Below are 26183 nucleotides of genomic sequence, written 5' to 3'. Positions count from 1 at the left end.
AGGAGAAAAAGGAACTTTCACTACTTTGCTTCAAACATATGCTGATAACCAGCCATGAAGATGCAAAAGATTAATCAGATCTGGTGATTTAATTTGCATTTTACTGATGCAAAGAGTCTGCTACTATGTATTAAAGAGACCTGTCACACAGAGAAAATAATGTATCGTAAATGAAAAAATATTTCTCTACTTTCTTATGCCTTGCCACCATTGTAAAGAAGCACACTACCTGAGACTAGCTCATTACTACACTAGTGTAAAAGAAAAAAGGTGAATTAAATGATTGCTTTTAAAAACAAGTTGCAATGATAGAAACAAACACGCTAAAAAATCAAACTGGGAAATCAAATCAAGGTTTTCCTACTTCCTTTCCTATATATAGCTATTGTATCAAGCATTGGATGGAAAAAGATTACTTCACTTGTCCTATTAAATTTTAAAAATGTAAACAGGTGCTATTTCTGCACGTAAACAGTCTCTTGGTAATACAAATAATCCAAAAGATCTCAAAAATTTTAGATTGCCAACACAAACATGGCTGGTTGATGAAAAGCTTCATGTGACCTGTTACGAACATTACTTTGATCAAATCATTTTATTAATACTGCATTAGGATACACATTATGAAAGTACTGCATTTGTGCCTAAGGAATAAATATATTATTCTTTCTTTTTTTCTTAGTGGTATAACAAATACTGATATTATGGCATATAAGTCAGCTCGTAATTCAGCATACATATTAATTTATTAATTTCTACTTGTAAAGTTACAGATACATTCCAGCATTTAGCACAGAAGCTTGAAGTTGCTCTTTATAAAATGAAATAGAGTTCAGGAGTACAAGAACAGTTTGAAAATTTACCTTAATGTCAAATTGAAGGTATCTTCTGTCCATCTCCTTGGAAACCACACTTTCTATGATGTCTACAGGCACAAGCTGGAAACAATCATATGCTGGGCAAAAAATGTTGTGAGCTTCACCTTCCTGAATTTTCAGATTCAAAAATCTGCCAGAATTTTGTCAGTCGGTATTTGTGAATAAAAGTAAAAATTAAAATACGATAAATACTTCATGTTAGATTCACGGATATTCACATTAATCATTTTTTAAACAAAGAATAGAATTGTTCCTTTCTGCTGAAAAGGGCTACAGATTTGATGAGCAACATAATTAAAAAGAAAATAAAAGAGCACTGTCATGGTCCAAAAGTGGGCCCTATCAGCTATCCTTAGCCCTATGTGTTTGTGGCTTCCATCCTTGCCATTTAACAGAGACAGCTCTGCAACGTTTAATTAAACTAAGCATTACTTTAAAATTAGAAATGGAACATGTAAATGTAATTAATCTAGGAAATAATTAATTTGATATGCAATTAATTTTTACAACTGTGCTAGTCAAAATAGGTCTGCTCTTGGAAACAAATTTCGAAATAAAGACCTTTACAGTCCCTAAGCACCAGAATGCAAGTCAGAATGAGCTCAGATATCTGCAGGAAGCTGGACTTCAACTAACAGCGCACAAGGCTGCTTAGTTTAAAAGCTGTAACTTACCACAGACATCAACTATGGTACTCATCTAAGTTTAATCATCTATATGCCAGACAGACAGCAATTCTAAGTTAGCCACCTGGAATCCTTTAATAGTGAAGGTAGAGACACCAATTCATCCCATCTCAGATTGATGTCTTAGAATGTGATAACTCAGCCCTGGCTATGCTCTGAGTAAGTTAGAAGTGACTGCCATTTGAGGCTCAGAAAGACAAATCCCCCCCTAGATGTGACGCTGCAAACACCTGCTTGTCATTGAACTGTAGCTCTGAGTGCATGCATAAATCACAGTATGCATAGTCCAGCACCCAAATTAGAATCACCATGTCAGGCCAGTGCTCTCTTGGTAACTTCTACATTGCTGCATAACAATTTGCAAGACAGAAGCATGACTATTACTTTTCTTGCCACTTGAATAGAAGTGCCTTCTAAAAGCTCATATGGAAGAGAAAGAGCTCTTCCTTAACATAGGAGGAATGGGTTCATATAAATTTGGACAGCTGTACTGATATGACACTGCAACAAGACAATACAGTGTTACAGTCTACAGACACTTTGAGTGACAACTTCAGTATCTGATAGGGTCAAACCAGCACCTCTTTGAAACCCAAGAAGTACTTCATCCTTAGCTGTTTACGGTCTCTGACTTTTCCTCTTCAAAATGGCAAGTATGAAAGTTTCTCAAAAGATACAAAAGTACGTATACTCACGCCTCCCAGCATGCTCTGCAGAAGTCATGTCCACAAGGCATATCCACTGGGTCTTCAAACACAGATATATTACACATACAAATGTCACACTGCAGATGAAAAAAATACTTCTGGTTAAGAAATACCTTAAAGACTTTCATATAGCTAGCAGGACATGTTACCTTGGAAAATATCAGCAAAAACTTAAAGAAGTGCTCAGTAGGGGAAAAAATCTAACTGTAATTAGAAGCAACGAAACTAAGAAAGATGAGGTATCTTGGTTTCTATACCTCCCTTATCAAACATCACATTTTACGGTGCTTTCCATCACCCAAAGTGATGGGTGGGTCCTCCAGCTCAGTAAGTGCCTCACCTTGCAGAGCACTGGGCTCTCGGAGATAGAGTTCCAGGAACAAAAGTGACCTGGATTTTTTTATCAGCTTCTCAGGCAGCGAGATACTGACTTTGGAGATTACAGAGGCTAAAGCAAATGTTTAGCATCTCACACAATCGGGTCCAAATCAAGGTGAAGCAATTTGGTTGTGCAACAGCAGCAGATATTTTAAGTAATAATCTACATAAATACTATTCTTTTTTAAAAATACTTTTAAAACTTTCAATCAAAATAAAGAAAAAGTTAAGTTACAAATATTCCAACAGAAGACATGATTGATGAATTTTATATAACTGGTTACTATAGAAAATTGAATAATCGAATATTGAGATTCTTACTCTGAAAACATTTAAAGCATAGGAATCAAACTACTCATTGCTTGTGGTTAGGTGTGAAAATAAATATTCATATTCTTCAAGTAGTACAAAGAGATTTTTCTTTCCATTAAAACAAAGATTCCATGTCAGCTTTCAATACATTAGATACTGAACAGACACAAAACTTTCTAAAAATTAGCCTATGGTATGCCACTGTTAAAAACACCTGTGCTAAAGCCAAAACAAAACAAAACAAAACAAGTTGGCCTTTAAACTGCGAAACGCGATGAAGGCATTTATTGGTGGTTCAGTCATTTCATCTTATTGCCTAGCCAAAATTGAATATTCTAGAAGTTGACAATGCATTATGTTATTATTAAATTGATATGAATGTGCAATTTTGTTTAAAATATAACTTTTAAATAAGGAATTTCATGAAGCTCTGAGTTCAAAATAGCAAGTACAGAACTTTTACTGAAACAGTTTTAATTATAAGATAGGATGTAAATGCAAAATCTGAAAAGAAGTTTTACAGCCAGTGGTTTTATTTTATCTATTCCTTTTAGCTTTTGTTTTTCTGAAGAGAAACTTCAGAAAAATGTATTATTTTATAAATAACATTTTGAAAATATTATTTTTATAGTTCTTTGTAAGATTTTTAAACTAACAGCAACTCTACATGTGTAACTCTGTATTCTGACTTAAGACATACCAGATCTAGAATGTTCATCATTATCCAAACCTGCATACCTGGCTCATGGACCACCAATGAAAACCAACGATGTAGAACTGAAGACATGTAATCTTTCATTATGCATTTTAATTAAGAAATATTCCTGGACAATATTTAACTGCTAATGTAAATAAATATATGATATATAGCTTCTTTTCCAGCATTTTATAATTAAAGAAATATTTAATGCAGGAATGCAAAATCTTAAAGTGAGATCTAGGGATGATCCATTTGTAAGACTGTGTATAATATTCTAGAAAAATGCTTAGGTCATGGAGCAAAAGTTTTATAATGCTGCAGCTGCAGATTATTAAAAAGAGAACTGTGTCTTCCAAAAGAACCACACTAATTTTAATGAAAGGCGCTTTCATATTTCAAATTTGCAATAGCCTTGTAAACCGCTTGAAGCAGCCCACACATATTAAAAGTAATTATAAGCCTTCAGTACACTAGTGGGCTGACATTTCAAAATGCAGACAAAGAGAATTTTGTTTTCTAAAGAAAAAAATTTCAAAAGGCAGGGTTCACAGCACTGAGTACATTCAGGGAAATGGATACAATGAGAGTGAACATCTTGGTAAGTATGAGATGAGAAGACAAGCTCAAAAGAGCCAAATGCACTGATGTGACTGTGTCTGGCTAAAATCCTACTTCGTTGAGTGACAGCCACTGTGAAAACAGAGTGCTTTTTAGTAGCCAGATGCTAGATTGTGTTATTATATGGAACGTGTAAGGTATCAACTTCTCTGTTCACCACTTCTGGAAAGAGAAGCACACCTTACAGCTTTACAAATGTATTTTCAGAATGAGATGGCAATGCAGCCCTCCTGTCCACGCAGGTGTGCTACGATTAGAAATAAGCTCTTCTGTGCCATTAGTTTCAGATCTATTTATAATCTTACCACAGCTGTCTCAATGTCTCCTGGTGAGGGGGTGATTTCATCAGGGGAAGTTACAGAAGAGCGAGTAGTGCGTGGAGTTCGTGGAGAAGGGAGCGTATCCCAGGCATTATATCCACTTGGAGGAGGAGTTGGCATCTGAACCCCTGAACGCTGGCAGCAGTTCTCTGGATTAGACATCCATGCTTCAAGTAACTTCTCCCTGTCCCAGTCTTCAATAAAGATACAGATACAGGTCATTATGTATCTGGCAATGTTTGAAATACATTTTGTAACTGCACCCTCTAAAGGAAATATAAACATTAAGGTAAAAAATGGAGAAAAAAATATGATAAAGTATAAGTGAATGGAACTTTAGGCATTAAATTTTACAGAACACATTCCAAGATAATACGTAATGCAATGTATTTATGTAACTAAATGCATTGCAAGCATCTCCTTTTCCTGTAATATCAGTCTTAAGTAAAATTATTTTTATGATTTATTTACAGCTATTGCAGTAGTTGGGAGACTCAATCAGAAACCAGAACTGCAGTGACCTGCAAACACAGATCAAAGCATAACAGCCCTTGCACCACAGAATTCTCAGTATTTTCTCGTTCTATGAAAAAAGTAATTGTTCAATACGGATTCACTTGCGTTTCGTTAAGAAGATGAAGTGAAGTGTTATAAACAAAGGAAGAAGACCAAGATACAATTGGATTACAAAAAGATTTGCGACCTAATGAGTTACTTTATAGCACAAGTGATATATTTTTTGGGGGGAACCCTCCACCCAGTATTTCATATATTCTTACTGTCTTACTCCATTTTAACTCTGTTACTGTTAGTGAATGATTCTTTTAGTCATAATTAACATTGCCTACTTACATACAAAAAAGAACTCCTGAAACAAATTTTATTACGCAGATCTTAGAATAAAATAAATTTTTTCTTAATTATTGTTTGAAATGTTTTCTGTTTCTGATTCTTACTAGTAATACTAAAGCTATCTTAAGAATAGTGATTTTTTTCTATTAAAAATACATAAAAGTTTTCATTTAAATGTAAATCTATCAAATACCTACATGCATGTGAATCTAAGACCTGGTGAACTAGAATTCAGGCGAACTAGAATTTCAGAAGAAAAGAGAAATTTGCCAATTTTTTCTATTGGGGTTTTTTATGTTAGGTACTTCCATGGGAAACTCAATGTTATTAACCAAATGATCTGTCTTACTTTTGTTGAATTTTAGATTGTGTAAAAAAAGATATACTGTATTTCAGTGCTGTACTAATGCTGGGGAAAAAAAAAAACAAACAAACATTCTAATCACTGAACTTCATAAATATACTGCCTCTGCCACATAATGGTTGCTATCACACTAAAATCTGCTCCCTCCAAATACGAAAAAATGCCTTTAACCTGAAGATGATTTAGTGATCAGGTGCTTACTTAAGCTAAAACATATCGTGGTTTAATTTTATTTGTTTAAAGATGCAGATCCTGAACATATTTATACTTCAAAAGTTATAATTTTTATTAGCATTTGACTGCCATAACAACGTTAACCTTGGCTCTAACTCTGCATTCTTCTGTCTCCTACTTAAAAAAACAAAAAAAGAGGAAAACTCAACTCTTACAGCTTGTATCAGTAAATTGTTATAGTTGTACTATGAAAGAAAGTAAAGGTTGTTGGATTAAATATTACATGTCTGTTAACTATTAAAAGTAGTAAAGAAGACTGATCTTTCCAAGAATTTAAAACATGTTTTTTTGTACATTAAGTATTAAGATAAGATTTCACATTCATGAATTTCAAGATTTAATGCAAAACCATTACAATTTGGCATTTGATGTTTCCCAACTGCCTAAGCCTTTGTAAATAGCTCAATTATTCCCTTTACTAGACTGAACCAATTCTATGTATTAATTTCAAATAAAATAAATTCTCTTTAAATAATTTCCAGTGTATGACTACAGATACAGGCAAAATAGTTGACATTCTCATGACTTGCAAATTCTCTGTGCTTTTTTCTCCATACTGGCCAATTGCATTAAGTTACTGCTACATCACTAGGGCAACACCAGTATAATGACCTTTCCAACACAGACTGGTTTCTTCTCAACTTTCAGTCCCTGCTTGCTGGATGCTGGCAGACATTTCTCCACAGTTTCCATAAACCTTGCTGCTTTTGGACTTAACCACAGACTCTGCTGTGAGTTTGAACAGCACTGCTGTCATTTTCCTCTTCAAAGTATCTGCACAGGTTACACAATCTGCCTACCCACTTAGTCAAATGCTTAGTAATATTTAGCCTTAATGAGAGTATTTGGAGAATCAAAAATAGCATTCAAATATTGCACACATTATAAATACATTATAAAAAATAAACAAATAATCAGTGTTAAAAAACATATATGCAAAGACTGCCTTAAATATCATCAGAGTGGCACAAGTTCACATTGACTTAATTCAATGTTAGAAGAAACACAAATACCAACTATTAAAAGTAATGTAAAAAGAGGTAAGTTTCAGGTACCATACATCGTTGTGAAAGTCTGCCAAATGTTGTGGGTATAAAATAATGTTTTCCTACTTCACTTTTCCCTCTCCCTTTTATTTTAACAAGGAGAGCACAAAAATAATAGTGTATGAAAGCTTAACCCAGCAATACAGTGATGGGCATGCAAACCATTAGCTGCCTGAGTAGCTCCTTTGGCATAAAGTAACAATGTAGATGCTTTAGTAAGCGTAAGTTTTGAATCATTGAATCAAAACCTAAAAAGCTTCCGCTGGGTTTCAGAGATACTTTTGTCTGGCGTGAACACACTGAGTTCAGTATATCCCCATTCTGACAACCCCAGTTTAAATTACATGACAAGAGCACAGACTGATTTCAGTGAAATTAAACTACTAACAGACAAACACATGTAAAAGTATACCCTGTGTTAAAAAGAGTAACTACAAAAATCCTTCAAAGTACATACACTTGTATACTTTAAACCCCAAGACAATTTCCAACCATTTATTACAATGGTCAGACTGCTTTCATCGCAACAAATAAATAAATAAATAAAATTGATCCAGTTTTATACACAAATATATAGAGGCAGAAAACCAATTGTCTTACAAAACCAGGTACAATGAATTTGACTTTCTTTGACATATAAAACCATAGAAGATCTACTTCTGTCTCTCTCCAAAATATGAAAATTGTTTCTCCACACTGCTTAAGTTAAAATGCCTTCCATTATAATTCCTAGTTTGAATCACTTTCTTATGAGCTTCCCTGTCTGCCTTAGTGCTTTCTGACATACTGCAGCTACACTTCTTTCTGAAGTACGGTGTGAAATAGGAAAGTTCTGTTTCTCCACACTGCTAAAGTTAAAATGCCTTCTATTATAACTCCTAGTTTGAATCACTTTCCTATCAGCTCTCCTGTCTGCCTTTATGTTTTTTTTGACAGACTGCAGCTGTACTTCTTCCTGAAGTACTGTGTGAGCTGCTTCCTGGTATTTGATCAATCATTACTTGTTGCTTACTTGAAAATAAAAAGTACACATACAACTGCAATTTCAATTTTGCAGAAAACATTTTCTTTAGCTTTTAAGATTTTGGATTACCATGTGCCCGAAGTAAAGCTTCTGCAGTAAAGAGCGGGGCTTGGAGCATGTCAGCAGATTCCACGATCAGCATATCCTTAAGCCTTCGCAGGTCCTGAAGTCTTAGTCCCTCATATGGCTTTGAGAAGAAGAAGAAAGACAATTTATGTCTAGCAGTATTTTCCAGTTAGTCTCTAATGCCATATTAAAATGAAAACATTCAAAGCACTGTTACTGACCATCATCCCAGCTGTGAGGTAATATCTGACAAAATTTATTCATTATGCAGACCAATGAGCATGCAAAGCTATACTGAAACACAGCCATTTTGCAGTATTTATAGTATGATCTTTGCATATGCAAAATCTAAAAGACAGTATATCTTTGGAGTTCTTCATTATAGCTGGAGGCCACGTTCAAATGATAAACTACCCTAACGTTGATTCTCATTCTCTCTCTCAAAAAGTGCTAGATTTTCAAAGAATCCAGCTGAATTTTGACAGAATTGGTATGAAAACACATGACTAGATTTTAACTAAGGATTTCGGGAGAGAGCAAAAGGACAGGTTAACATACGCTGCATAAGGATTATCTGACTCTAAATTTATGTATTAATTGAGACCCAGTAACTTTGAATTGATCTGGAGGAGGATACATTGAGACATTAGATAGTAAGAAGGGATGCTTTTGTGAAGAGAATCAGGTAGGGGCCTTTTGAGGCAATATCCACCCTCACAGAAGCAGAGACTAGGATATGAATAGGATAGGTGAGACATGCAGTTAGAGGTTCACAGAAACAGAAAATGGTCAAGGTTGGAAGGGACCTGTGGATGTCATTTTGTTCAACCTTGTGCTCAAGCAGGGTCCTTTAAAGCCAGTTGCCCAGGACTGTGTCCAGGTGGGTTTTGAGTATCTTGGAGATACTGGGGAGTCACTATACACAAAGATGTTAAAACTTTTTGAGAAGCAACAGCCAACTCTAATAACCCTATACAGAACAGATCATTCAGCTACCTTCCTGGTCTGGGGCTCCGTCCCTTTATTACGGCATTAGAAAAAGGTCAAATTAGAAAGACAAAAAGGCAGAAATTTTAGGATTCTGAATTGGCTCCAACCAAGGTACCAGAAATGCATACACATATTTTGCAGACTCCTTTGTAAAACTAAGAAAGAAAGAACATGAAAGCAAGTAACATATTTGCTAAGTGTTACACAAGTAAAATGCCCAAAAGGTAGAAAAACAAGTGGCAGGATATATACTGTCCATCTGTAATGGACAAAGAAAGGGTATGTGAAAAAATTACTCTTACGTGCACTGATTTTATTTATGTAAAGGATAACTAACAAAAGATTTGAAGCATTTGATAGAAAACCGATATGTGCTCAGGACTAATCAGGAACCTGGCCACCAAATGCCAACTGGGTTCACCAATTTGGAAAAGAAATTACACAGAGGAGCAGCGACAATAGATAACCACAGGTAAGAACACACATCATTATTATTTACCATCTGTATTTTGCTTTAATGTAGAACATAGTCCAGGACTCTCCAGTACTAGGTAATATGCACACATATGCCTGCATATGTACATAGATAGACATGAAGCAAGAGACTGGTTCTGTCTTTGGAAGTTTACAATCTAAGTAAAAGGCCACTGTGCACATAACCCTTTGAGGAGAACAAGCAGAAAGCAGAAGAGATAGATACCCTGGGCTTCTATGCAATTTTGGATTTTTGAGACACCTACTCTAAAAACTTAACATGCTTCCTACATTGTAGATATCATAAAAAACTCTATTAAATGCAACTAAAAATTTAATTAACTCCCTCAAGGACCTCTTCCATTAGGTAGTCAGTGAAAATCCAGCAACTTTTCTATATTAGAAAGTTTGTGACTGGCAGGAGTGATGGTGCTATGGCTTTGGTGCATTGGGTCTTTGTCCTTTTTGAGAAAGCACAAAAAAGCAGAAGAGAAATGGACTGTGAGTGCCCTGACCTTCATCTTGATAGTCCAAGTTCAGGGAGTTTCTGTATGTCCTCCCATTGCTGATCATGCATGACTCAGTAAAGGACAATCTGAACGTTAATGGCTTGCACTGAAATAAATCTGGGCCACTTGATTCACAGCATGCTGGAATTTGGCTGACCTACTTAATTTCTTACAAAAGAGATCATTTATAAAAACATGTCAGAGAGACAGGGACACAAACAGCTGGGTGCCTACATGACTATAATTGTGCGAATATACTGCAGAAGTGGAAGCAAAGACTAAATTGTCTTGACTGAATCTGAACTGCATTTTGAATTGCAATTGTAAAACAAGTAGCTTTGTCAGCACAACAGTACTCAGTTCTTGGAAGACTACACATATCATAAAAATAAATGTCTTTTCTGTTAAACCTGCAACATATATGCGTATTTTAGGCCCTAGTATTTTATTCTGAAATGCAGATATGCTTAAAATTATACTTAACTGACTGGTTCTAGGTCAAACACTGGCAAGTATCTCCTGTGAGCAGCAGACTATTATATTATCTCAGCTGGAGCATTCCACAAAACCCAGCAGGGATTTCTGGATACTGCGGTTTTAAAGAATCCTAATTTTATCTTTTTAAGTAATGAGGAAACTACTTCTCAAGAATGTGTTTGAAACTTCAGACATTTGTTTCATAAAATGATATATAAGCCCACAGAAGAAGCTGAAAAAAAGAAATTTTAAGCTGGCACTATCCAGCAGCTTAATCTGAAGATTAAGACTTAAATCCAGAATAAAGACTTTATACAATGAGAACACTTAAAGTTGTTAATGTGTAGAAGTCCTGTACAGACTTACAAAGACACAGTCTTTAGTTATAAGGATGTATATAATTTGCGTAATACCATAGGTTTAAGTGCCTCAAACATCTCTGCACTGCCATACATTGTAAAGGATTTTGATTACAGCTTATGATGCTCAGAGACCTCCTTTAATATTAATTTAACGAGGAGCTCTTTACTCATATTTCCTCTGAAAAAGGCATTGTTCAATATTAGCATAATTTAACTATATAATGATTTTGGAATATACTATATGAGCTACTAATTTAATGCACTGCTGAGCTTCTCTACAGATTTCAGCACTTTGGTATTCTCAAGAGCCCTTCATTTTAACTATTTTCTTCTCAAGCTTTTACCAGTAATGTTTAGATATTATAAATTATGTAACTATTTTTCTCATGAAAATACTTTAATATGTAAGTCGATTAACAATTCATTTCAAACTATTATTATTTTCTTCACTTGTAAAGTTCCCTTAAAAGAGGCAAGAGCAAAGTAACTCTTGCTACAGTGATGACTATACAGTTAAATGGTGTCACATATACTTCATGTAAATATCCTCCTTTATGGGTGGAGTTCTATTGTTAATGGAGTCTTACATTAAAAAAATTATTGTCCTGGGTTCAGCAGTAGCAGTCATGTTTTTTCCTTTGTGTTAACTGGTGCAGTGCTGTGTTTTGACTTCTAGTTTTGAGAACAGCGTTGGTGAAGCCGATGTTTTCGGTTGTTGCTAAGTGATGTTTACCCTGACCAAGGACTTTGTGAGGCTCATGCTCTGCCAGGGAGGAGGGGAAGCTGTGAGGAAGCAGAGACGGGGCGCCTGACCCGGGCTAGCCGGGGAGGTATTCCATACCACAGCACGTCATGCCCGGGGTGGGGGGTAACTGGGAGTTGCCCGGAAGGACAGGGGCTTCCGGGTGGAACTCGTTTTCTTGGCCGGTGGTATCGTATTCTCTTCCCTTGTTATTTTCCCTTATCATTGTTTTAGCTGATAGTAGCGGTGGTGATTTGTTGCTGGACTGTTCTTGTCTCAACCCGTAGGAGTTGCACTCTCTCGATCCTCCTCCCCGTTCCTCCGGGAGCGGGGAAGGGGAGAGCCCCGGTGCAGGGAGGGGGGGGAGACGAACACGGACCTTGATTGTTGTCAGCTTGGCACCACTCACTGGGAGTGAGTGAACAAGTTACCTGACTGGGTTTAAACCACGACAATTATCTATACTCCATTTAACTCACTCAAGCATAAGTGTCTGCATTACATGTACATATGTCTTAACTACCTGTAGTCCCCTTCTCTCTTTTCACTTAATACACCATTCTCTACCTGTAGAGACTGTTACTGCTGAACCCAGGACAAGAGACAAAGTACATTTTAAGCATTTTAGATAACTCTTTGTATTTATATTTACATTATATGTATATTTATATAATATCAATCCTGGAACTGAAGAAAACTGTTCCAACTACTATACATTCAATAAATCATTCACTAGCAGTGTATTTCTACAGTATTCAGTAGCACATATGTAAAATTAAGGAAGACATATACTTTGCTATTGCACAGTGTATTTCACTGAATCTGACTGAGAGTCAAATCTGTCCTGGATGATCTGCATTGAAGTACTGCTCAATCCCAGGTGTTTCTTAAGTAAGTTTAAAACATGGCATGATGTGTCTGAAGTGAAGGTGCCTGTTACCTTCCAGGGATACATCAACAAGACAAATATGCTGCCATGGTAGAATAAACAGCAAATTAAAAGACTGTGCAAATAAAATAACAAAACCCTATAAAAGCAGTTTAGAAATAGTCTTATTATTTAGTGTAATTTCAGTTAAATTAAAAGGATAAATATAAACATAGATTTTCTATAACAATTCTTTTTTTTGAGATTTTTCATCCAGAAAGTAAGAGAATCAAGACAAAAAAAGTAATCCTAGATATTCTCCTGGCTTGTTTTCTAGTACTCTAATACTGCCAATGTATCATAAATGGATTCTGTTGCTACAACTAACTTTGTGTTAAGAGAGTTACATTTTAAGCTCGATTCCTAAATTACTTAGTATTTCCATTTTATACAGGGAAATACAGATTATGTGCATGTTGGTACATCGCTTTCCTTTCAAACTGCATTTTCTGGAAACACACTCAACAGTCTTGTTTGTGTTTTGAAATTATTAGGGCCTGTTTGTTACCCATTTAACTGTAGTCTCTAATTTGACCAGTAAAAAAGTCTGAGGTGAACTAAACCCAAAATAAAACAGAAATGCTGCTTTAAAAATATGCTTCAGGAAGCACTGCAGTAAAATAAGATTTTAAAAGGCTGGGTAACTTTATAATGGAAACATTTTATTCAGAAACCCTCTGGAAGGAGTAAACTGAAGTGCTGGAAGATGGACATCTCTTTGGTGTTGGGGTCTGAAGCTTGAAATATGAGCCTACTCAGTAACCTGTATTTCTTGACAGCTTGAGAGCCTCTGGTACCTAAGAAAGGTTTGTGCAAGTTATTTTTTTCACTACTCACAAGTGTTTCAATTCTAGACATAAGCACTGGTGTAATTCCCTGGTAATATTTCAATGTGAAGAACAAAATGAATTGGTTTTCAACATCAGAAACAACTCTTTGTTATTACTGTACACACAATTCAATGACATTGCACAGAGAACTCCAAAAATGTTTTTGCTCTGTATGAAAAGGAGGATTATTTTCTGCTGTAAACATGGGAGGTCTGGAAGGTGAGGTACTGGATACTGGATCATTCCGGATACTATTGTGTATATCATAAACATTGGAGTTAAGCCCGTTTGGCTGTTTTGCCTGGGAAATAATCCTACTCATTGTTTTCAAACGTTTTTATCTTTTCCTCTAACTTTCATACAAGAGATGAAATGACTTTGAAAATGCATTTCTTGGTGTTCTAAATTTTTTTTTAATTCTTTATGAATTATTTTTTTTTTAATGTTTTGGATGGATGTTAAAGGGCATTACCAAACAATTACAATCTAAATACCATGTTAAACAAGCATTTTGCACACTCACTTCCCTCAGTGTTAAGTATTTTTCAAAAATGAAATTGAGAAAAAAAACTAGAGAACTATCTTTGAGTGGCATATTTTGGTGAAGAATATGTGTTCTGGGGAAGACTTCTGGATCACATCTCATGCCCCACTAAGATAACAGCTGGAGGTTATCACCACTGCCAGTGCTAAGCGCAGCTTTCACTGCCATCCCACACATTTGTCCACAGACCTGGAGGATAAGGACATGTAGTCATCTGCATTGCAGTTCAGTGCTAGTCTTTCAAAAGGCTGCTCTTTTTCAGCTGTTTTTGATCTAAGATTGAAAAATTAACTTCCCCTGGCTACATGTTCCTGGAATCTCTTGTGCCAGCACTTGGGCTGTTACAGTTACATGGGAAGTTAGAGAACTTATCCCACTGACAAGTCACAAAGAAAGAGGGGAAGAAAAAAAAGTGAGCACACGAATAGAGGATTGTTTTGTGTGAAGCCCCAAGACCACCGATCAGTGTACCAAATTCCAGGCTGACATTTTTTGGCTTGTGAATCTTTAGAATATGTGGGAAAGCTGCCCTGGTATGTCGGATGGATCTAGGTCTGCAGGCCTGCCTGTATTTCAGTTCTCATGCTCAACAACTTTTCTAAAAACAAGTCAAATGAGGAACAGAACTGTATCTTTGAACAGTCTCAGTGAAGTGACCCCAAACTAACATAATCACCTTTTACTCCCTTGTAATTATCAAGTCTTTAAGCTGATATTGCTCTAAGTATCTACCTTAAACAGCCATGGGGCATTATTTTCTCTTGCAGAAAAGCCTCTTCAAGTGGTTCTTGATTTGCCCCACCCATATTTGCAAGTTCACCATTCTCTGAGCTGTGCTGGTGTATATGCCAGCAAAGCCATGATATAAATATAATGATAAAAATTATTCAGGTTAAATCAAATAACTATATATCACCATCTTGAAAACTTTTTTTTTTTGTTGTTTTAAGCCAAATCATTGCTATGATCCAGTCAACATAACCATTCAAAGAGTTCTACTCGTACAACCACAAAGGAGTGGTAAACTCCAACTGTGGCAAGAAACTGAAGCAGACTTTACAAGTGGTTTTGCCAGCAGAGAAAATATAATTACAAACTATACTCTTGCAACAATTTGGGTGTCTCAATATAGGAATATTCAGAGAAACTAAAATGAGTTAATTACATTTGCTGTTTCAAGGTACAATTCAAGTATATTAAAACTCTTCTCAAAACCTCTCATCTAGGAATAAACAATTTAATTAAGCTTGTTTATATTTGAATTTATTCAAGAAAATTAGTCAGAAAATTAATTGAACAATACAAAGACTTTCTTACTGCCAAATAAAGGCGACCATGTGTGGCATTTTTCAGGGAACCACTAAATGCCTACTCATATCTAAATATGAATTAACTCTCTTTTAAGCCTCATTAGGTCGTAAGGCTTAGCTAGTAAATGGCAAAGCCATGCTACTTTTCAAAGGAGTAACCATACAGAAATCCATTGTCCTTTAATTTACACAGAATTATTTAGTAGTATTCACTGAATCATAGGATATATGTATATATTCTTGTTTAGAAAGTTAGTTGATTAAAATCTGATAATGGATGGGGGAAGGAACTTTTGCTCAGAATCATTTTAGTCAAATTATCCTTACCAAATCACAGCCTTTTGTAAGGCATACCAGAATTCAAGTAAGTTTGTGTCAGTGAATTGTCTCTCTCTTTCAAAAACTGGCATCAGAATAACACCACTTGTAACCTGTTTTTTTTTCCAAGCTCTGGAATGCAGCAGCTTCAGGCATCATGTTATAAAACAAGAAAATAAATGCACTGTTTTGAAATCCTCCACTACTCAGCTGTTTTTTGGTGACATCCAACCCTGTCTCAGTCTGGGAAGATGCACCAGAACATTTCCCCTATTCTATCTAACAGATTTTCTCCTGTGTTCATTTTTATCCAGAAAGGCATCTTAAGAAATACGTAAAAAGATCTTTATTTTAGAGAAACTGTTTCCCAGCTTACTGCCCCCATTGTACTTTCTATAGCCTCACAGTCTGCACCACTTTCAAGACAGTCCATGTAAGTAAGTGTATGAATAAAGCTTGTCTTTAGTTTTGTCAATGTATTTGTTTATTCTCTGAGCTTAACTTGAAAGCTGTAAGAGCTGTGTTAAAATCAAATGGTTTACAAATACACAGTACAATGCATTTCAGTACCTACTGAAATACTTTGCAGAATTTTGTCCCAATGTAACTACTACAAAAAAAAAAAAAAAAAAGTGTAAAATAGCCTGAATTTGAAGTATCCTCTGACCTCTTTTTTGTCTAAAGCAGCATATTCAGCTTCAATGCTTTCAGCTTCAGGATCACGTGAAAATACCATTCGAGATTCCAGGTTAAGAGCCAGCTCTTTGTGGTGTTGTTTCTCTGCACAGTCACATGGGGTATCTTTATTTTCATTTTCTGCAAACAAATCTCCACCATGTTTTACTAGAAGCTGAAAAGTAAAACAGCAAAGCAAACAGTTATTAATTACTAACTCTAGTAATACCCTGAAGAAAAGACATGTCAGTCAAGAAGAGAACAAAAAAGCATATGAGCAAGGAAAACGAAAAGATGAGATAAATACAATAGCAATGGTTTTTGGGAAACAAAGATCCTCTATTGTTACTAAATAAATTACCACTTGATTTCATACATAATTATACCTATAGCCACAACAATTCCATGGAACCACAAAATCTCAGAAATACATTACAAGGCAACCCTGTATAATTGTCTCTGCTAAGTTTTAAAGACTAAAATTCTGCTCTACTGATACGGTCAGTGCTCCATAGAAAATGAGGGGCCTGAGGTCCTTGAGCACCTGGCAAGACAGAGCTAGAGACACCTTTAAATATTCTTTGTATATGGGTATAACTTGACCGTTTTTCTCAAAGTAGCCACAATAAAGAAGGCTCTGAATATTTTCTGAGCAGAGTGCCAAGTGCATAACAACTCAGAATAAATAATTTTAAATCATCACACAGTAGATCTGTCAATGTGTTTGTAAAGTCGGTGGCTGGAGAAAGTGCAAAAGCAATCTCAACATAAGCCAGAAAAGTAAAATGAATTGTTGGAATCTAGATTCTTTCCAGATGTATTATACATGCTTTATGAAGGACACAAAAGCAAGCCTGTTTCAAACTGAAGTTTCAGCACAAGAGTTTCCATAAAATCCAATAAACCAAATACTAATATAAATACACAGAACCACGGTACTTGTTTATGAGTTCTAATGGAACTTATCTATGGAAATTCTGAACTATTTATTATAATAAAGAATCATAGAACGGTTTGGGTTGGAAGGGACCTTAAAGATCATCCAATTCCAAAATGCCCTTCCATCGGCAGGGACACCTTCCAGTAGACCAGGTTGCTTAAAGCTCCATCCAACCTGGCCTTGAACACTGCCAGGGATGGGGCAGCCACAGCTTCTTTGGACAACCTGTGCCAGGGTCTCACCATCCTCACAGTAAAGAACTTCTTCCTCATATCTAATCTAAATCTCCCCCCTTTCAGTCTAAAGCCACAACCCCTTGTCTCTGTTACTACACTCTTTCACAAAAAGTCCCTCTCCAGCTTTCTGGTATGCCCCCTTTAGGTACTGGAAGGAGGCTTTAAGGTCTCCCCAGAGCCTCCTCTTCTCCAGGCTGAACAACCCCAACTCTCTCAGCCTGTCTTCATTGAGAGGTCTTCTGCTCTCTGATCATCTCTGTGGCCTAGACTTGTTCCAACAGGTCCAAGTCCGTCTTATGTTGGGGTCCCCAAAGCTGAACACAGTACTTATTGCTTAAATCTGCCATGGTCAAGATTAGAAGGTGGCAGAAGTAAGATCAATATTAAAATAGCCCCAGAAAACATTGTGAAAGTACAGGGAGAATGTCAGCTTTTACTGCAGAGAGAGGTCTCTACTTAAGTCCCACAGGTGCTGAGATCTGTTTAAGATACACAGAAGTTATCTAGAAAAGCAGGTGAATGATGAGGGAATAAACTTTGTTGATGATATTTGTTAATGAGTGAAATGTAGTCTCAATAAACATGAAGTTATACACATAGTGTATCTTCACTATATATATAAATGCTGAACTTTGAATTGTTACCACTCAAAATACAAATCTTGATGTTATAATAGCCAGACTTATGAAAATGTTAGCTGTCTTTGAAAATGTCAGAGGTCTGTTCTTGTGTTCTTTAAATTACCGGCACAATACTAGTCCTCATTACTTGGTAGAGTTTAAAAATAAATTTGATGGGAGACCTTCAAAGTCATTATGAGTCCCAATTACTCATTACTAGCTACTCCTTTCACAAACATTAAAGTCATTTTTAATTTGTGAAAAAGGTAATTGTAAGTATGTTAGCACAGATGCATGGTATCTTCTAAGAAAGCTGAGAACTATTAAGTTAAAGACATCAAACCTGTACTTGATGCATGGACAGCATTCCCCAGTCTCAGCTACAGAGCGGAATAAAATGAGCTCTACTGTTCTCTCAGCCAGTTATTTCACTTCTCTTTACATATATATGCCTATGCTTACCTTTAAAGCTTTTTCTTCAGTGTTACAGTCCTGTAATTATTTCCATTTTTATAGGCCTACATGAGTCTTCATGCTGAGGAATTTGTCATGAAGTTAATGCATATATAATCCATTTTTTTTCATTGTTCTCTACAGACAGTGCATGTTTTGGGCTGTTTATCTTTGTAATTTTTCCAATTAATGAAAAATAGAATTAAAAAGTTAATCCAATATACCGTAACAGATTTTCTTCCCAAAACAGCTTTGTAGAACACTCTGCATGTCATTTACTAATAGCAGTATAAAGACTTGCGATTATGTATGAACTTTTACCTCAACACAGGTTTTCATCCCTGAGGCAGCAGCATAGTGCAAAGGTGTATTTTTTTTGTTATCAACAGCATCAATGGCTGCTCGTTCATATTGTCCTTCATCCAGCTTTGCTCCCTTCCACTTTAGGATCATTTGCAGACAATCTGCTCTTCTGCAGTCGTCTTCTGAGGGTCGTGTCAGGCGAGGATGAAGAGCTCCTTCTGAGATCATGATCTGAGGTCCCATACACAGTAAGTGCATAGATGTCTCGTTGTGCACATTCCGTTTATTTGGGTTACCATCTCTAACAAAAAGGAAAGTTCTGCAAGTGGTGGGAAAATAGAAGAAAAATAATTAGCACACAATTCCATTAATTTCCTTGAAGAGGGAAGGGTCTATGACAGATCTCTTCTTCTTGCCAAGAGTTTGACATTAGTGCTAAACATTCTTAATAGATAATTACTACTGGACAGCTCTCCTCCATTTCTCTTAGGAGTCAAGAGCGAAGATCTAGATGAATTACTGAAATATCATTAAGGACCATATATAACAGTCAGTTGGCGGCATGTTGACAAAGTTTATTCTACAGTTCTGTGTTGTACTGCAATAAATGTTATTAAGCCACAAGACTGATGAAACAGATACTTTCTTTTTTTTTTCTACTCTATGACCCGAATAGCAGGGCATTCAGTAGTTCAGAAAACAGATAATGCTAGAGCAACTTTTAAAAATTCATTCTCCTTTCCCATATCTTCAGTCAGATGTCAATGCAGAACTCATTACTTCTAGAAAATGTATGAAATACTTTTCCTGCTAGCAGTGCATGCATTAAGGAAAGACTTCCTTTGCTTTCTCACTCTAGAATATATAGAAATACAAAGTAACGCAAACCTTCACACATGCAGATGACAGAGACTAGCAAGAATTTATGTCTTCTCTTGAATGCTTCAGAAGGTAGTTCAAAGTTGACAATAAACTATGCCAGCAAGAAGGATCAGTTTAGGAATGAAAGGAAAACAACAGACTGAGTCCTGGAATTACAACACTGATTCCTGACAGCTCCTGAGACAACACAGCTCTCTGCTGCTTCTTGCCAACAAAGAATTATAGAAGTTACCATCCAGTTCTGAAATGGAAGAACTGAGACATATCACAAAAGTCATGTGAATCCAAACTGGCTTTAGCCTTTTGAGGTATACTAAAAGAATCTTTTTCTTAAGGGAGAGCGAATAGTAGGAAGGCAGAGAACACCATTTCTTTGTGGGACTGGAGTCAGAGACAGCAACAGTGAAAAAATGCCACATGACAGTAGGAAGAACAGTTCCCAGAAAGGTAACAGCAGGCTAAATCAGAAGCATGGCACATACTTTCAAGAAGTCACTGCAGAAATACTTGTACTGTTCCCATAAGACTCCTGACACATAAACCCTGCAGAAGTCACTGTTCATTTCCTCTCCAGGCTGTTCCCTGATTCCAAACAGTCTGAGCTATGAAAGAAACAGTTACTCTGGAATCCTCATTAAGTCAATACAGGAGACCAGCTTCCACTCTCCCTGCCCTCACCCCTAAGACTAAGTTAATCACTTCAGTTTAACACAGGCAGCTCAGCCACCTGAAGGCAGGCACTGCCCAAATATAAAATCAGACCATATTGCTCTTGGTGAACAGCACAGAGCAGAAGAACGTGGTAACCAAACTGGCAAAAGAAAATATTATTTACTTCAGTTATTGCCCCATGCTACGGTTACAAGTCTAAATGCCACCTCCCTTTGTCCATGACTACACCCCACCAGGCACTACATGGTATGCTCTTCTCGCTCTCAGAGATCTCCCATGCTTTGTTCAGGACAAAGAATAATCCTCAAACTATTATATTAAAAAAGGAAGAGGCGACACAGTGTGGGTGTGGAATTTCCCTTTCAGAAATTATTGGAAACAGACTGGACAAGTATTTCAGTAGAAAAACTTAGGCACAGCTGATCTGATCCTGTGATGGATGGAAGGATGTCTTGATGACAGCCGTTTGGCCAGCTGTATTTCTGTCCTTTCTTCCCTCTGAAAATCTCTAAACAGTTTGAGTTTAAAATGAAACTTATTACTAAAATACTGTTCTTTTAAATAAGTGACAACAAAGTATTCAGAGGAAGAGATAAAACCAAACCAGTCTCCTCTGTGCTGCCCTATTTTGGCAGCCAAAATGTTCCTTAGAGAAATCTCTTTCATTCCATGATAGCTGACATGATAGATGCATTTGTTAGGAAATATGAATATGCCAAAATTCAGATTAAAGACGTTGCCAAAAAAGTGACAGCACATTTTGTTTGCTTGGGTTTTTAATGTTTTCAGGGGAAAGGGATTTAGCAACACAGGCAAAATGCTTCACAGCCAATTACATTAAATGGTAAGACTAACCGGTATCAAACACTATCCAATATGAATTTGCTTGTAATAAGCTTTACATAGTATGAAACTAGAAATAAAAAGAAAGGAGGGGAAATACAGTGAAAATGAAGAGAGAGACAAAAAGGAGGGGAAGAGGCTGGGAGGGAGGGAGGCAGGAAAGCAGGCAGGCAGGCAGGCAGGCAAGAACTCTTTGGGAGCTGGGAGATTAATTCTATAGAGGCACTTAGATATAAGAATGCTAGATGCCTCAGATATGAGGGTTTGCAGGTACTCATTGAAAAACCTGGGTGCAGAAAACACAAGGCTAAATCTAAGTCATTCTGGTCTCCGCGAGATGTAACTTTGGAGACTGACTAAAATCTGAGTTTCTCTATTCTTACAATAAAATCTGATCTATGGTACACCAGTATCTTTTCTTCTGCTTACTCCCTTTCACAACTTGATTCAATTTAATTTGTTATGTTTTTACTTGAAGCAAATATCACCCCTAACTTAGCCTTCAATGAAACATGAAAAGAAAAATTTAAATTGTTAATTTTTCAATTCAGAGTCCCCAAGTAAAGAATAAATAAAGGTTTTTTATTTTATTATTCCTTCCTTTCCCTACCCACAGCATTTACTGTCCATATGTCCCATCCCCAAATTCTTGCATCTTCCTTAAGAAAAAAAGAAAAACAGTGCAGATCACAGCACTGGGAAGAGCTAGTGGCTAAAGACTGTGAAAGACTTCACGTGTGGCTCCTTTTTCAGTAGTTTTTAAACTAGGTAACACTGATGACCAAGCCAGAAGGCCTAGTTTTACCTGACATTTGTAAAGTTAGCAGACATTTGGTACTTTCAAATTCACTGTGGTATGAGAACAGCAAGTGATAAAGAAGGGACCAGATCCCTTCAGCAGTCACTATAGAAGACTATGGTATGGTAGCAAAAGTGCCAGTTTTTCGAATGCAGAAGCATTCAGCAGGAATCCCTGAGGAGACACAGATGAGGAAGTACTGAGATTAAAGGTTTCTACTAGCACAAAGGCATAAATAGCAGCAAGCTCACCTGTACAAAGCTAACAGAAACAATTCCATATTGCAAACAGAGTGGACTTTGTCTTTCACACCAAGTGCCCGAACTCGATTTTAAAGTTTGTACTTAGACTGTATAACATGCTGGATGGTTTCACTAATTACACCTGCATATCTCGAATGTCAGGAGTCCTTTGGTTATTTGTTAACCACATCTTTTCCTCACACTTCAAGCTGCTTTATATTCAACTACTGATTCCTGCTTCCTCTCTAATTCAGAGTAAAATGTTGCTTTAAAATTCAGTGAAGAACTGTCTGCGGTTTCTGTATGACACTGAACGAGGGCTTGAGCTTTTTTAATTTCAAGGTGACCTTCACTGTCTCCTCCAAAACCAGATGAAGTTTCTCTAGTATCTCTAGCTATCTAATCATCACCTTCTAGACTTAATAATATTAGAATATATGTTACTGTTTTCAATATTTAGCTCTTTATCATCAGTGGAATTCCATGCTGTAGCATTTTAAAACGTGATTCCCTCCTGAATCAAGTTACAGTGCATTTGATTTCAGAACAGCACAGTGATTTTTTTCGTGACCTGTAAAAGCCATAAATCAAACACTTTGTATAACAAAGCAGTATTTTACTCACAAACAAAAATATAAATAACGCTGGCTAACATAATAGCAAAGTTAACTGAATTATATCAATTAAAAAGAGCATCCTGCCTATATTCATCTCCTTAACTGTATTTTTTGAAAAGCCTTACTATATTTTTCCCAACAACTCAGTTGAAATTCTCTTTAATAATCCCAAACTACAGGGATTTCATCCCTATTTGACTGACTGTATGTTGTACCCTATTAGTTTTCCATTACTAAGATTTATGTCGGTTTATAGAAGAACCTTTGCAGAAGACACAAATGCTGAATGGATACAAAAGCTCTCCAACAGCTCAAGGTAGATATTTCATCTCATCTGTTACAGTCCAGTGATGAGATGGTCTGCCCTAGGCTGAAACTCTGTGCATGAAAGTAGAATTTGAAGGCTAACTAGTACCCCTTTTTGAATTTCTCTTTGAACAGTTAACCAGTGTTTAAAAGGTAGATTTATTAGTGAGCAACTATTAGTAAAACTTAACTGTTTTAAGAAGTTATGTGTACCATAATCTAAAATGAGAAGTGCCTATGTCCTGCCTGTTTGCAGATTCTCTGTTATTAAACAAATAGAAAGGCACTTTTCTCTATTAACCAAATGATGAAATGTTCCAGGATGGATTTAAATTGTGCTTAGTATCGCTCCATAGCACAAAGAATATCCCTACTCAAATAAGTCTATCAGCAAGGTAGATTTTCAACCCCTGCAGCAGAGAGAGAAATCCTCCCTAGAAAGCTATTACATTGCCTAAGCCAAACATTTGCCCCCCTCTATCAAAGTTAACTGCTAAAAAATTGTTCCAACAATCTCTAAATACATGGAAAACTTCAGAAAGAACCGTATGCAAAGTTTTGAGAACAATTTTGTGGCATTTGTAAAAAAACCCACTTTGGGGCTTGGGGAAAAAACAGGTTTGATTACTTGTTCTTCTTGCCTGTCACTCAACTTCTGTGTCTCATAAATGGGTGTGACAACCACCAGAGCCAACAAAGGCAACCAGCACCTCACTCTGAACACATAAACAGGTTTCAAAGCGCCACACTATTACCCCATTTTAACTCCTTAATCTCTTCTGAAAGAGATTAAAGAGAGGACCAGTGTAAGGGAAAATCAAGTCAACACTGAAAAGCCCAGCAGAACCCATGACTTATAGGTCAGAGATAACTAGAGTCCAAAAAAGGGTAAATTAATACATTTTACATCACAAATTCATTATTTGTCAGGGGTCCACTTTTATCAGAGTTATTTGGTGTGTAAAGACTTTCAGAGAGCAGTGTTATGGGCCCCTTCAATTTAGCTCCCAATTTCAACAGGTATGAAAAGCTAAATTTTGCCTGGAAATGTACTGATAGAGTGAAAATATGCATTGCCTATGGGAAATACCACTAAACCACAAGGCAGCCAGACTTTACTCTAGCTGCAGTTTCCAGATTTTGCTTCAAGCTGTAGCTCTCTGCAGAATTCAAACCTGAAGTGGCAAAACATCAAAAAAGTGTTGAAAAAAGTGACAAAAAAAGAAAGGGCTGTAACATTCACACATACTACTGTCTGCATTTGCAGAAAATCAGCAAGAGACTCAAGATCACAAGGCTGTGAACTTGAATACTAAACAACTGGCACATTCCCTCATTCTGGGAAACTAACATTAACACAACTATTTCCTCAGGTTTTTATAAACTCTTTCCTGTTAGGGACATGAAACCCACCATATTTACAGTTTGTCTCTTTAAATAAATGTTATATACATTATAGCTCTATATATGTATACCCATACATATCCATGCATATAAAAAACATATAAAAATATATCTATATATAAAAAAATAAAACCAAAACAAAAACTAGTGTAAAATTAAATTATAAAGGTAATTCTGACAGCTGGAGACTAAAGCAAGTCTGTATTTGCTCAAAGACAGTGAAATGTACTGAGTTTTGAATGCAAAGCATTTCTGTATACTATATAAATTACACATCAAATTGCACTGTTTCTTTAAGTAAGGTACTAGAAAAAAGGAGAGCTGCAGCAACAAAGAAAACTAATCTGTACATGGTCCCTTTCATAACATCCCCTTTGGTCCTTGGGTTAGCCCATATAAGTCTAGCTTGCTATTAGAAAAGCTACACTGCAAGTTCCAGTGCAGGTATAAACCTAAAGCTCATAGCTTTCTGAGCATGAAGAGAAGTATGGGTAAACCAGGAGTTACAACAACATACACAAAAGCCAAGCCCTGTTAGCCAGTAATTTAAAAATCATATGCAATGAATTAATTCATACAATTATTGAATCATTCAGCTTCCAACACAGGTCAATACTAATGCATTAAACCTTGAATCATTATGGTAATTTCATTAACTCAAAGTACTTCTGTACTCAAACAAAACAACCACAGTGCTGCAAGTACTTGAAATCCTTTTACTCATTACTGACAGCTCTATAGAAGTATAAGCTGGTTTAAATAATTTTGTGAAGGTATTATTATTTACCTGATGTTGAAAACCACATGTAGCAAAAGTAATTATTTTTATTCATTATATAGTGAAAGAATTTTCTTTATTAGTATTTACAGGTTCTTCTCTGTTTCATTAAGATTCTTAAGCTTCTCTTACAGCCCAGGAACCTCCCACATGCAACAAACACATGGGCAGGAGACAGTGACTATTTCTGTTCCAAGACAGAGAATCTCCTTACAGATCATTGACCATTTATCAAAGAAAAAAACAGAGACTATTATCCTTACTTTTTGTAAGCCTTAAATTCAATTGGCCCCTTGCCTAAGAACTGTTACTACACTACCAGAATTCCCATAAACCCTAGTAATACCCTGCTATAGCAAGGAACAAAGTTATACCGGTGGTGATCTGGGCTAACAGCAAAGGAAACATCTGAGTGGATGCCAATGGTACCGTCTCCACTGCTGACAGAAGTCTGAGAACAGCTAATTCTTTGTCCCCAGATTTTAAGTCTTCACAGACATTTCAAGATCCCTTATGTCAAATACTCTGCTGTGGCCTCCAATTCTGTATTTTTCCTAAACAGAAATGCCTTCCGTTTGTTCTCATTCATGTGACTCCTCCCAAGTACGGTACATCTGGCAAAATGGGTTAAATCAATTTCCTGAGTACTCAAACAATTTCTGCTGATTTTCAGAGAAAACCACCAATTTGATAAGCAAGTCCAGACTACAGCACATACGAATCATGTCTTTTACTTACAGCAAC

At 36.3% G+C, this 26183-nt stretch overlaps 1 protein-coding gene across 5 annotated transcripts in view; it reads right to left on the bottom strand.

Moving 5' to 3' along the window:
- Positions 1–26183, bottom strand: part of ANKIB1 (ankyrin repeat and IBR domain containing 1) — a 96855-nt gene that overhangs the window by 22597 nt on the left and 48075 nt on the right. For all 5 annotated transcript variants that reach the window (XM_061468465.1, XM_061468464.1, XM_061468468.1 and 2 more), the window contains 6 exons: positions 18915–19215; positions 16337–16519; positions 8189–8306; positions 4585–4793; positions 2260–2348; positions 864–1008 (listed from right to left, as the gene is read on the bottom strand). In XM_061468465.1, coding sequence (XP_061324449.1) covers positions 864–1008; positions 2260–2348; positions 4585–4793; positions 8189–8306; positions 16337–16519; positions 18915–19215 — 1045 coding nt within the window. The remainder of the gene's footprint in view (positions 1–863; positions 1009–2259; positions 2349–4584; positions 4794–8188; positions 8307–16336; positions 16520–18914; positions 19216–26183) is intronic.

This window comes from Pezoporus flaviventris, unplaced genomic scaffold, assembly GCF_033815535.1.
Source record: "Pezoporus flaviventris isolate CSIRO_AGI_PZ_B2104156 unplaced genomic scaffold, CSIRO_AGI_Pfla_v1 ptg000047l, whole genome shotgun sequence".
Taxonomy (NCBI): domain Eukaryota; kingdom Metazoa; phylum Chordata; class Aves; order Psittaciformes; family Psittacidae; genus Pezoporus; species Pezoporus flaviventris.
This window is presented reverse-complemented; position numbering and strand designations above follow the sequence as displayed.